Source organism: Glycine soja, chromosome 14, assembly GCF_004193775.1.
Source record: "Glycine soja cultivar W05 chromosome 14, ASM419377v2, whole genome shotgun sequence".
In the NCBI taxonomy this organism is placed as follows: domain Eukaryota; kingdom Viridiplantae; phylum Streptophyta; class Magnoliopsida; order Fabales; family Fabaceae; genus Glycine; species Glycine soja.
Genome location: NC_041015.1, coordinates 16,612,449 through 16,625,759, shown reverse-complemented (window position 1 = coordinate 16,625,759; position 13,311 = coordinate 16,612,449). Strand labels below are relative to the sequence as shown.

At 34.6% G+C, this 13,311-nt stretch overlaps 1 protein-coding gene across 6 annotated transcripts; it reads right to left on the bottom strand.

Annotated features, from left to right (window-relative positions):
* Positions 1–4,237: 4,237 nt before the first annotated feature.
* On the bottom strand, positions 4,238–13,082 carry LOC114384755 (pleiotropic drug resistance protein 1-like). Of its 6 annotated transcripts, none has more exons than XR_003660769.1 (24): positions 12,565–13,082; positions 12,045–12,165; positions 11,882–11,991; positions 11,708–11,792; positions 11,451–11,610; positions 11,243–11,319; positions 11,060–11,113; positions 10,868–10,958; positions 10,463–10,764; positions 10,085–10,366; positions 9,603–9,919; positions 9,361–9,521; positions 9,179–9,282; positions 8,924–9,080; positions 8,730–8,837; positions 8,475–8,635; positions 7,802–8,134; positions 7,387–7,677; positions 7,205–7,288; positions 6,975–7,108; positions 5,949–6,176; positions 5,661–5,782; positions 5,079–5,333; positions 4,238–4,730 (listed from the first exon to the last, which is right to left on the bottom strand). XR_003660769.1 is itself a non-coding variant. In XM_028344525.1 (24 exons), exons 1-24 carry the CDS (start codon positions 12,882–12,884, stop codon positions 4,473–4,475), a joined length of 4,365 nt encoding a protein of 1,454 aa, XP_028200326.1. In that variant the 5' UTR covers positions 12,885–13,075; the 3' UTR covers positions 4,238–4,472. The 6 variants fall into 6 exon arrangements, 5 of the variants coding, with proteins under 5 accessions (XP_028200326.1, XP_028200327.1, XP_028200330.1 ...); XM_028344525.1 differs by having other exon boundaries at positions 5,661–5,832; positions 12,565–13,075; XM_028344526.1 differs by having other exon boundaries at positions 5,661–5,832; positions 8,475–8,620; positions 12,565–13,075.
* Between the last annotated feature and the right edge of the window lie 229 nt (positions 13,083–13,311).

Below are 13,311 nucleotides of genomic sequence, written 5' to 3'. Positions count from 1 at the left end.
CCGGTCTTAGACTAGTTCCCTAAGTTTGATACTCGGATTCATCCATTTTAATTTTAAATACTTGACGAACTGGTGCGCTTTTTGGCAAACCAGATTTCCCTTGAACATATTTGTATAAAAAAAAAGTGAACCAAAAAGTAACTACAAGGGAAATCCATCATTTCCCTTTCACACACCTAACCCTTTGAAAACAACCTGTTAAACTAAAATTCATATGTATTCCATTTTATATTGAATTACTATTTTCAGATTCCACTTTGCTCATATTTGATTGAGGTGGATGGGCTCTGACAAATTTGGGTGCCCAATGGTTTACTACACCATCTCTTTTTGAGAAATATCATAGGTTTTGTTTCTGTTCAATATCCTATCTAATTAAACAAAGGGTGGGGCTTCCAATTGTTAATAGTAAGAGATGTTGGGAATTAGAGACAATATAAGCCCTCTGTCGTAATAAGTGCTTCTCTTAATTAGTTTATTGTCCTAGATCTTCACTTTATAGCCTTAGGAATTGTCTTAAATATAAAATCAAGACCACAACTATAAAAAATATGCTCCAGATATGGAGTTCTTGGCTCCCTGTCATGGTGCCACCCACTCCCACTCTCTCACTGTAAAATATTTTTCATTATGATGATTGTTAAGATAAAAGTCAAGTCTAGTTTTGATTAGAGAATAATACCAAAAACTCTGCTTATTTGTAGTCAAAAGGTCTAAGTCCTGTCTTTTGAACATACTCAACTTGCTTAAACAGAAATATTGAAGCTTATATCCCTTCATCATACTATAGGTAGAAAATTAGAATACAACATTACTTATAACAGTAATGGAGATACTTGTCATTCTCCTTAGGTTCTTGTTCGTGTTTCAGAAGCAAGGCCTAGGTGCCAATAATAGTTCAATTGCATACATAATTAAGTAATAAGTAGTACTTTTGAAAATTGCTATTATAATCTAAAATTTCACACAAGTGAGCCCTAAGTGTCCTATTTTCTTGAACTTAGAGACTCTACAAACATCTAAAACTCTAAACTCATGATTTATCTACAATTGGGTAGACTTCTTACCCTTTACAATGACACTCACCAGCCTAAAATTATGCAAAACTTTGATACAAAGGAAGCATATATATGCAAATGTGCTTCAATCCAACAAATGCTATAATCTACCACATATTGTTATCTTTATTTGAAAGTTGTGCATCAAGTCAAAACTTTACCACTTGATAGGCTACACCAAAAAATATGGCTAACAAACAATGCTACTAATAATTAATAACAAAATTGAAACCATAACAAATTCATGACATAATTTACTATGAGATAGTATACGCCTATTAAGCTAACACTCTAAAGCTAGATTGTGCTAGAACCTCTAATTATTATGAATTACCAACTACAATAAACTTAAAGGTAAAATACACTTCAAATTTCAAACCATAAAAGGCTATATTGAATTTGATAAATATATCAAAAAGGTAGTTTTCTCAGCCGAAACCATGCAAAAGATTCAAAATTCAGAAACAACTTCAAGTCTTCAACATGTTCAAAGCTGACTGGAAATCATCTCATATCTTTCATAGTTAGTAGAAACTAACCTCAACCTCCTTAAACCCTACATGCGAAATTTGAAAAACAATAAAGACAAAGAAGACATATTGATGCAATCCTACCCCGCAAGGGCATTGGATAGAAAAATCCAAGTAGATTGGGCCAGAGATGCAAGAGAAGGCCCTAGGGTTCTTATGAGCCTTAGGGTAGATTTCGGGCCCATGGGCTAAGTACGAGCCCACTTATCTTTGTAAATATTAGATTAAGGTTTCATTATTTTTGGTCCTTGTATTTAGGGCTCCATAATGTAGGTAGGGTACCCTAGAAATGTAGGATTTTTCAGCCCTTGTATTTTAGGGCACCTAGACTAGTTTTTGTATTAGGGGTAGTTTTGTAATTTCACATGCACTAAGTGGATATTTGATGTGTGTGGTTGGAAATAAATTTAATTGAATTGGTAGAAGCCCAATCCAATTTAATTTTAGAGGGGGAGGTGAGCATTTGCTTACTACACCCCATTGCCACATCATATAGTCACACTTTGTGCATGTCCTTCATGCTTTTCATGCCTCATGACACCTAAGCACACTTAGTGGAGAATCTTGGAATTGATCTTGGATTAGTGGGTTGAACCATAACTAAAATTCACTAATCATAATTAGTGAAATTTTGGCTCCACAAATTCAATTTCAAATTCAAGTGAAATTTGAATTTCCCTCCAATTTTGTGTGACACTTAGGCTATAAATAGAGGTCATGTGTGTGCATTTTTTTCAACTTTGATCATTTGAATATTAAAATTCAGATTTCAAAGCTCATTTAGAGCACAAAATTTCGTGCTCTTCTCTTCCTCTCCCTTCATTCATCTCCTTCTTCCTCCAAGCTCTTATCCATGGTCTCCTATGGTGGTGAGCTTCTTCTAGACTCATCTTCTCCTTGAAGTGGCGTCTCCTCTCCCTCTTCCTTCTCCATTCCGCTGCCATTCATCTTCCAAGAAGCAAAGGAATCCATTGATGAAGAAGATCCTAGGCCTACAAGCTCCAATGGAGCTTGCATCACATATCTATGTGACAATTAAGATACAGGTAGTGAAAATGAAAACCTCTAGCTATTCACATAGTTCAAACCACCTATTAACAAATCCAATATTGCAAAGACCCAGTGATATAAAAACATCTATTGAAAAAAACAAGCTTGCAAAAGCTCACAAAAATGAGAAAAGAAGCAAAAAACGTACCTTGCGTTGATGTCGGACTCCAACGGAGGATGCTCCACCTCGCGGCAGTCACGAACCCCAATGGCAGTCGTGAACCCCAGCAACAACGATGGTGAGGAGGAGATGGTGGTGACAGGTCGCAAAAGGCAGTCACAGGTAGCAAAAAACGATGATAGGTCTTGCGGGTGAAAGGGAGAAGAGGAAGGCTTCGTTTGCAATACTGAGCGCGCGGGAGAAAAAGGGTTTTGGGTTTTAATTTATGTATAACACAACATCGGCTTTTTAAAGAAAACCAATGTTAACCTCAATTGGTTAACATCGGTTTTATTAAAAACCAATGTTAACCTCAATTGGTTAACATCGGTTTTATTAAAAACCAATGTTAACGATATCATGTTAACATCGGTTTTTTAAAAACCGATGTTAACCAATTTCGTTAGCATCGGTTTTGAAAAAATCAATGTTAATCAATTGACGTTAACATCAGGTTTTTAATAACCGATGTTAGCATCGGTTTATACAAAAATTGATGTTAACGTCAACTGATTAACATCGGGTTTTTCAAAACCGATGTTACTAACTCATTATTTACGAAAATGCCACCATGCTTTTGTTAACATCAATTTTTTCAATAACCGATGTTAACCGTGCGATGTTAAATCTATAAATTTTAGTAGTGATTGTAATTTCAGACTAATGTAATAACAGTATACACTTTAGTAGTTTACCTTTGAGAGAGAAAAGAAAAAATATAAAATAAATTATAATATATGATGAAAAAATAGGGAAAATGAGTTATAAAAGTACTATAAGAATAGAATAATCCTAAAAATAGAATAACTCTCATTGACATGACTGGCCCGACACAAATTAATAAAATTCTAATTGAAAATAACGGATTATACAACATTTGAATGACTGCTCTATTCTACATGCAAGAAAGGGATTACTACTATTTATTTGTAGGAAATGACAACCTAGGATTTTGATCCATGTATATACTTTTTTTACAAGCTAAAATGTTATTAAAAATTGAGTATAAATGGACTAATTCATGTATATACGTTGAATGTTGGACGATGGACGGTACAGATAGGGTGGACGACATCAGCTGTCTAGTTTAATACTCTTGTCTTTTTGTATAGATCGTCTAACCTTCTGTAATCTAGTGGAGCATCCAATCGCGTAGAAGGGAGTGCCTAGTTTGGTAGTTCATCAACATGTATTGTAACTGTAACTATTTTTTGTTTTTTTGTTGTAATTGTTTTCTATTAGATAATTAAATGTTGTATCTTTTATAAGGAGTTATATATTCTAGATTCAGAGAACTTAAAAATGTTTTAAAATCTTTCATTGTAAATTCTATTATTCGTATAAATTTAACAATTTTGTGTGATGTCTTTCTTCTTCTTCTATCACTTGTGTCTTTCTATCTAAATAGAATTTTTTTGAATCTTTCCAACAATATACTATCAAAAGAATCTTAAAAGAGATTATAAATATTAAGGAGTCCAGCTCAATAAGTAGAATAATAAGTTTGAATGGGAGTAAACTTCTATACTTAAATTTGATTCCAATGAATAAAAAAAAAGAAAAAGAAAATTGTAAATTTAGTTCACCCGTCACCACTAAGCATTTTTCATATAAATTATTCAATGCTTCAAATGGATGCATAAAAGCTCTAGAGTGAGAATCATTGGGATGATTTCATCGTTTTTGGAAGTTGAGTACTTTGATTCCAAAGGCGAAGATGAAAGCAAACAATAGTGAGAAGCCAGCCACCACAGATGCCACTACCCCTAGAAAATCATGTTCAAACCCAAAATAACTCTTCACAAATTCTTCAACCCTTTGACCATTCTCAAGTTTGTCCCTGTTGTCTCCATATTGGGAAGCCACCAATCCATTCAAGGTCCACGCCACAGGGCAGATCCAATAGTACCACTTCCACCATATAGGTATTCTCTGCAATTATTTTCATTTTCGAAGTTAGTTCATGATCCGCACCACACCAGAGAAAATTTCATGCACGCTAATATGATAATGTACTGCTAATTATATAATATAGGCTTCATTCACTTTATGTCTCATTTTTTTAATTTTGTGAATTTCCATCTTCATTTATTTGTGAAATTGCAAAATTAAAATAATGAGATCAAATTTGTGAAAAAATAATTATGGAATGAAATTCGCAAAATGAAAAAAGTGCGAGACGAAACTTGTGTGACATTGTTCTATAGCAACATTTAACGAGAAGAATTCACCAAAAAAAAAAACATTTAAAGAGTAGATATAAGCAAGGTTGTAACTCACAGACAAGGGAATAACGAAGCCTGAGAAAAGGCTCCATATTGCATAGAATGCACTGGACAATATGGCAGCAACGTGTGCGTTGGGGGTAATGGCCATGGTCATCATACCATAAAAGGTGTAGTATAAGAAAGTGAAGTACATGAAGAAAAGATACCACAAGAACTTTGATGTGGTCCAATCGAATCCCATCATGGCATATACGATAATTCCATACATAAGGGCCTGAACCAAGATGTGGGGAAGTTCAATAATAACCTACAAATGCAATACAATTGTTAGAGTTCAAGTATTACAATTCATTGAATAACATTTTTTGTTTTAGTTTTGGAATATGATTGGTAGAGAAAAAGAAAAATGCTAACAATACAATCTCTTATGTGCTCTTTCTAACATTTTATTATTGATTAAAATTTATTATAAATCATAAAATTTTTGTGGTTTTCCCTTTTTATTTAATGAGCTTTTCACAATTTTATAGTTTTTGTTAGAAAAAGTGTGTTAGAGAATGTGACTAACATTCCTTAGAGAAAAAATGTGTCACATTTCTTGTTCATTTTACATGTATTGAAGTTAGTACTTTACCTGTGCAAGTGCATATGGCAAAGCTGAATACATTCCAGCCGCTCTCTCTCTGTAGAAGACCGTTCTCTCTACCGCTATTATAGGCTGCACCGAGGCACCATTTTGCACTCCAATGAAGGTAACTGCAGCATACATTGAACCCATAGCATTGAAAAGATCTTGCTCTTTACTCCTGTGATTTTCATTAATTTATAGTGATGATTAACCTACTTGGTGATAAAATTGTGTGAATTCCATTTTCACATCATTTTATTTATTTATGTCAATGTATTGTTTGCTTTCACATACCTTTTCAGGCCAATGTCCCAAAATATGATCCCAAATAATAATGCTATTAGCATTGTAAATAGGAGTCTAACTGCTGTATATGATGTGTTCCTCCAGTATGATAAATGCTGTTTCCATAGACAAGCTTTACATTGTGTCACCAAAGTCTGTGAATACTGACTATCAAAGTGTAGATCCCTTGAGCCTTGAGGAGGTATACTAAGCTCTTGGATCAATTGTTTGTTTCTCCTAAAAAATTGTAAGTATCAAAACCTCACTGATCAAAATCTTAAAATCATAAGCTGAGAAATATGTGCATCTTAGGGCCCGTTTACTTCAATTTTCGTTTCCTATTTTCATCTTCTTATTGCACTTTTTAATTACAAATTTTTCACCTTGTATTCAATCTATTTTTCATTTTCAAAGATTTATACGTGAGACAATGAACGCAACTCTTTTTTGTTTGTTTTCTTTGTTTCCTGTATAAATTTTTTGAAAGTAGAAAACATATTAAAAACAACTTCATAGTTTTGTCAAGTCAAAAGTGAAAACAGACAAATGAAAACAAAAGTAAACAAAATGAACTTGATAGATTTGGTTTAAAATTTGTAAAGAAAAAAGATTTAAATATGTTTTTGGTCCCAAATAAATACATGATTTTTATGTTTACTCTTTAATAAATTTTTGTTTCAGATTGAGTTCCTTATAAAATAATATTTTTCTTTTTGATCCTTAATATTTTGTTTGAGTCCCTACAAATTAGTGAATTTTGTGTTTACTCCTTAATAAATTAGTAAATTTCTTTTAGTCTTGACTAATAAAAAATAGGAAAAATTTATCAAGAAACAAATATAAAATTTGCTAATTTATCATAGATTAAAAATAAAATTATTCCTTATTAAGGACTCAATATAAAATAAAAAATTATTAAGGAACAAACATAAAAATCGAATATTTATTAAGGATAAAAACATACTTAATCATATATAAAAAGAAAAAAAAACACAAAATAACATCTTATTTGCAAGATTAAGTTTGGAGTCTAACCCGTATAGTTCTGAGTTTCTGTACACATTGGTGAAGTTGACCTTAATAGATGCTTCTGTGCCTGCTGATGTAACTTCCAACATCCAGGTTGCAGGATTATAACCTTCTTTGATCTTAGGAACTCCTTGAATAGCCTACATCAATCATGCACTATAGTGAGTATGCTAAATTGCTAATGTTACCGAAGCATCTTATGGTATATGTGTTAATCTCATTTACACTAAATTCACCTCAAAGTACTGAATCAGATGGGAACAGTGGCGGCCTAATGGACCAGCATATATTTGCTCCCCTCCCAACTTCAAAAGTAACAGCTGAAAAAGTGGAGATTGAAGTGCTTTATTCTTTGAAAATAGTACCCCAAAGGCCTACACTGAATTTTACCTCAATGTCAAGACTACTTAGTAATTACCTCATCAAAGGCATCAAATATATCAATACTTGGCTGGTGGATGGTGCAAACCACGGTTCGTCCCGTGTTCACAGTGTTCCTCACGGTTCTCATTACAATTGCAGCTGCTCTAGCATCCAGGCCAGAGGTTGGCTCATCCATGAATATTATTGAAGGGTTGGCTACTAGTTCAACTGCAATTGTAAGCCTCTTGCGCTGCTCGGTTGAAAGTCCATTTTCTCCTGGCAATCCAACAAGCGCTTCTCTTATTGAGTTAAGCTCTACTAGCTCCATAACTTCCTCAATGAACATCTGCACCTCATGAAATTGAGTTCTACTTAATAAAATAAAAGTACAAAACGGTGAAGACTGAGTATTGTTTTCAGGTTTAAAGCCGTGAGTTCCATGCTTCCCTTAGGAATGAAGAAAGTTGTACCTTTCTAGTTGCACGATCAACTTCACGGGGTAACCGAAGCCATGCAGAATATAATAAAGATTCATAAACTGTAACATTAGGTGAGTGGATATCAAATTGTTCGCAATATCCTGAGATACGAGCAAATGTTTCTTGCCTCTTTGGGTACCCAGATATTGTGATACTTCCTTCAATGTATCCACCAGTTTTCCTTCCAGCTAAAACATCCATTAATGTAGTCTTACCGGCACCACTTACCCCCATCAGAGCTGTTAGTACTCCGGGCCTAAAGACACCACTAACACCCTTCAAAAGTTCTAGACGTTCCTCAAAAACTCCTTGCTTTTTCATTTCCTACAATCAATATAACAGTCAAAATGTAGAACAATTCTAATTCTTTCTCCCTATTTGTTTTTCCCTTATGGAGGTTGGATTGAAAACAGAAGCGAATGATATTGAGATACACAATCATGGAAATACTGTTGTAGAAATATCTTGTTGCTGGGGTCTCACAAACAGAAGGATTAAAAATACTAGGTGCAATGTTGGTCATTCAGACAAAATAAAGTGCTATAGCAATTGTCTAGTCCATTTGTTGCAAAAAAAATGAAGTAAACACTCAAATATATTTTAAATATAATCAAATACCATACAAATAGAAATATTACATCCTTAAAAAAAATGTGTAAAGTACCTGTGGCATGTCTACAGAATATTTCATCTCATCAAATGTGAGAGATAGAGGTTGAAAAGGAAGAACCATACCCCTCCTTCCACTTCCGCTAGCTTTATCATCACTAATTCTTCCAGAAAAAGATCTGGATGGTATGTTTGCTTCTTCTACAATATTTGTTTCTGACTCATCATTACATTCAATTGGTTATGGCTATAATAATAAAAAAGCTCAAGCTAAAAATTTAGAAACTATAACTGGAGCTCAAGGACTCACCAGAAGAGCTGTTTCCCTTTGGTAATTGAATCAACTCTTCAGCTGTTGAAGCATTTCTCTCAAGCAATTTCTCTTGGGATAGCCCTGATGCTTGATCCTTTCTGAATGCTGCAGAAGATCCAAGTAAGTCTGTGGTGGGAAAAGAGATCCAAGTAAAGTTTTCGGCTTAAAAGATAGATGAAAAGAGTACTTACGACTTAGATATTGCAATGCCAAGGTGAACAGGAAATTATACAAAAATACATAACCAATTAATGCTCCCACTCCAATCCAATACCAATAAGCTTCTGGGAAAAATCCTCGAGTTTTCAGTATCAAAACTCCCAGTGTTTCATTGGAATTAGGTGTAACCTACAGCATTGACAAATTATCTCATAAATATATCACTTCAAGGTTCGTTGTTTGTTTCTCACGAAACTTATTCACCATTGGAAACAAAGAGGATTTACCTTTCTCCAACTATGACCAAGAAATTCATTCACAGCTATAGCATTCTGTCCATACATCAGTGGTGAGGACCAGTAACCCCACAGAAACCATTTGTGCACATTCTCTGGCACATAGAACAAAACTATCATAATAAAGGTTCATTACAGTAACCAACTTTGAAGTTACATTACCATTTTCTTACCTCGGGAAATCACAAATCCTCCCAAAACCAGAACTATAAGTAATGCAAAACTTCCAGCAGTGTTTGCAACTATAACATCCCTTCCAAATGCTGCCATCAATCGAAATAGCGAAGATGCCATCTGGTTAATGCAAAGGATTATCAGGTACTGTTTTAAAAGCCTGCCAATAGAACTTCTCATTAGATTCCAAAATGAGTAACTGGTAGCTTAATTGATCATTTGTGGTGATGGTGCCTCTTGCCTCACCAAACTAGGATCAAAGCCAATGGCATAGTAAGAGATGCCTTCCCAAATAGCTACTTCTATGAGGGTAATTGGTATTTTGAGAATCCATGGGGGAAGAGAATAAGCCCATGCAGGATAGAAAAGAAGGTCCCTTTGCTTGTAAAAGACAGGAAGTTTCATGATAGCCATATTTAGCTCTGATATTCCATTGAACATCGCAACGGTGACTGCAAAGAAAAGGGCACCCATGTAAGCTCCTCCGTCCTCCACCGTATCGCGATGCATCTTAGTTCGTAGAAATAATGTTGTTGTGATGATAGCTAAATAGATGAGCTGAAAAGGAGGAACAAGACATGCATAAGGATCCAAAAAGAAATGATATATAAGAAGAAGAAAAGGATACATGAAAGTTTAAACACTCTATTTAGACATTTTAATGCTTGAGTCTAGTTTCAAATCAGATAATATGAACAGAATTAGTGCTTGAATGTTTCGTACTTGTGTGACTTTGAATATGTAGACAAATGAATTTCTCTTCATAAGCAAAAATTCCCTGCTAGCACAAGCCCTCAGCAGCTCCTTTTTGTTAACACCATACTTCTTTGTGGTCAATACATTTGGATGGCTTTTAGACCTGTCAAATGGACTGGCTAGCTCCTCTCCAAGATTTTGACCTATGTGAAATAACTGGAATGCTTCAGCAAAATCCTTGACAGTGACAAAACTATAAGGTTCATCTTTACGCACCCAATATTGCCATTGATCCTTTTTTGATGTCACCTGTTGCACCCCCCATAATAACAAAATTAACCTTCTATCAAGAAAATCAAGAACAAAAAAGCTTTCAAAGCAACACCAAGTGAATCACACTCATACTTCTTGCAAGAAGTCAGCAACTCCTTTTCTTTCAGGACACTTGAAACCCATTGATTCGAAAAACTCTAGCACATTTTCTCTTGGCCCTTGGTACACAATTTGGCCATCCGTTAATAGTATTATATCATCAAATAGTTCATAAGTTTCTGGTGCTGGCTGTAGCAGAGACACAAGTGCAGTTCCATTCAGAATATGGATGGATTGCCGGATAGAATTGATTATTTGAAAAGTTGTGGAACTGTCCAAACCAGTTGATATCTCATCCATGAATAACACCTTTATAGGTCCAACCAGCATCTCCCCTTCATTATTCCGTAGAAACTTTTTATTAATCAAACACTTTATAAGTTCCAAATTCTGGTTTTAAGCTTTTTTGCCAAGCTGTTCTTGATAAAAAGAAATTACCTGTAGTGACTCTCTTTTTCTGCCCTCCTGAGATACCTCTTATCATTCCATCTCCTACCATAATGTCAGCACACACTTCAAGTCCCAAAATCTATATCATTTAAAAGGGGGAAACATGAAAATCCCTATCATGTTGTTTTACAAGTCATCTATATTTCCTTTATTTGAACTTTGAAGAATCCGGACTTTTACCTTGAGAATATAATCGGTGACCACGCTGGTCCGCTGTCTTCCTAGGGCTGCAGCCTACACAATTTTGAATGAATCACATGTACAGAAAAGAAAAGAAAAGAAAAATGCAGCTTCTTCATAATCCTTTGTGTTCATCATTCAAAACAAAGATCAACACTTATTTGTCAAATCTTTTTTTCTCACCTTCATATAGGAATCAATATCAGGATCCGGCTTAATCTTTGCTTGCTTCTCTCTTCTCAGTAGCTCAGCCAAAATCTCTGTAAAGTGGAGTAATTCAAAACTCTGATTGAGAGCTAAAGAAGGTTGAGATTTAGATAAAAGGGTTTTAGTGTTTCTTTTTTTATTTTATTTTCCTCATGCTTTTATTACTGAAAATGAAGCAACAAACCATAGTTTTGTCCAACCCCTTGACATCTAGCTGAGAAAGCCAGAGTTTCTCTCACAGTCATTTCTCCAATGTGGTTATCATATTGACTTATATAAGCTGAAGTCCTTTGTGGCACAAACTCTTCAAGCTCATGCCCATTGTATGTTACTCTCCCAGAATGCTGAGTTTTCATCACCAATGATGTATTAGTTATTATAATTAGAGAATTATTTTAGTTACTCTCGCAGAGTTGTTATATTTAAAATTGATTTCCTTACTTTCAAATCTTTACCAAGTTTTCCAGCCAATGCTAACAGCAAAGTGGTCTTTCCAGAACCGGGTGGCCCCAAAAGCAATGTCATTCTGCAAAAGGTTCATAATCAGAACAAGAAAACATTTAGTTAAAAGATGTTTTTTTTTTTTTTTTTTGTAAAAATAAGTGTTGAATTCACCTTCGAGGCTTTATGATTCCACTGATATTCTGAAGTATACGTAACGGTTTCTTTGGACTTGGAATTATGTGAAGATAATTTAAGAACCCCTTTGGCAAGAAGAAGAGATCCTTTTATAATCAAACAATCATAGATAAACACAAGCAAGACAGTATTGTATTACCTCTAGTACATTAGCAAAAAAGTTCAGCATTGAAGGCAATGCTCTTCCTCCAACATAAACTTGTGCTTCCACATTTATATGCTCAAATCTAACTTCAATTGTTGGAATATCAAGCCCAACTCTGCAAATTTAGTTCAACAGAACAGTCGTGATTACAAGCATCGCAAATCTTAACCACCAAATAGTTTCAAATCCACCAAATTGTTGAGAATTAAGGTTTTAAATTGTAATCGTGGGCACAGTTCATTCGCAATCCTCAATATTGTGGAAAATCGCAAACAAATACAGCCGATGCAGTCACAATTGCTGTCACAGTAACCCCAGAAAGGCCAAAGTCACAGTTGTAGACCATTTTTTAAAACTTTTTTTTGAATGCTTTGGAATGAAACTATGCTTAAACAGTTCATGTTTTCTGACTCTAAAATCACAAGAGTGAACAACTCTGCTCTTATTAGAACTTGTTGCAAAAAGTGGCAATTCCATTGATGAACTGTTGTGAAGTGATAAACAAGACTCTTACCTGTCCATTCTTTCCCTGAGTTTCAGCAAGAACCTTTCATTATCTTCTTCTGCTATCTTCACAAGCCTCTCCAGAAGAATCTTTCTCTCTGTGAGGCCTAGTTGCTTGATGTCAACCTCTCTCCCTTTCCCATCTTCATTGTTGAGTATGCTTCTCTGAATGCGAAGATACGTCGGGAGTCGCTCTATGGCTGCCCATTTGAGAGCGTCTTCATCATCTTCGCGTTCTGATGTAGAGAAAACATCCATGTTGTTGTTCCTCCATATGTTAGAACCACTGGCTCTTGCACTATCAACCCTGGATATGTTTCTGCCCTCCATTGATCTAACACAAACTACAACTGAACTATTAGTGATGCCAAACTTTGAGCATGCCCTTGCTCTTGATTCCTCATGTCACAAATGATTCTTGTTCCTCTATTTTTGAAAAATGTATTTGCTTGGTATTTAAGTTATTTATGAAGGAATATTACTTAGTACTATTGAACAGTTTACGTAACAAAAGCGTTTATAATACACTCTCTGATGCTTTCTGACACTTTTTCTGCTATTCACCTGAATTTCGCTAAACATGTAGGTCATATTTCCCATTTGACAGTGTTATTTTTTTATACATCATTTGAGGGTTTTAAATTAGTGGGACTGGTGAATTCAACTAAGAAAAAAAAAGTATTAATGAGTGCATTAATAAGTAATTAGTACCAAATTTACCATGATAACTCTGGTGTAAAAACTGTAAAAACAAAAA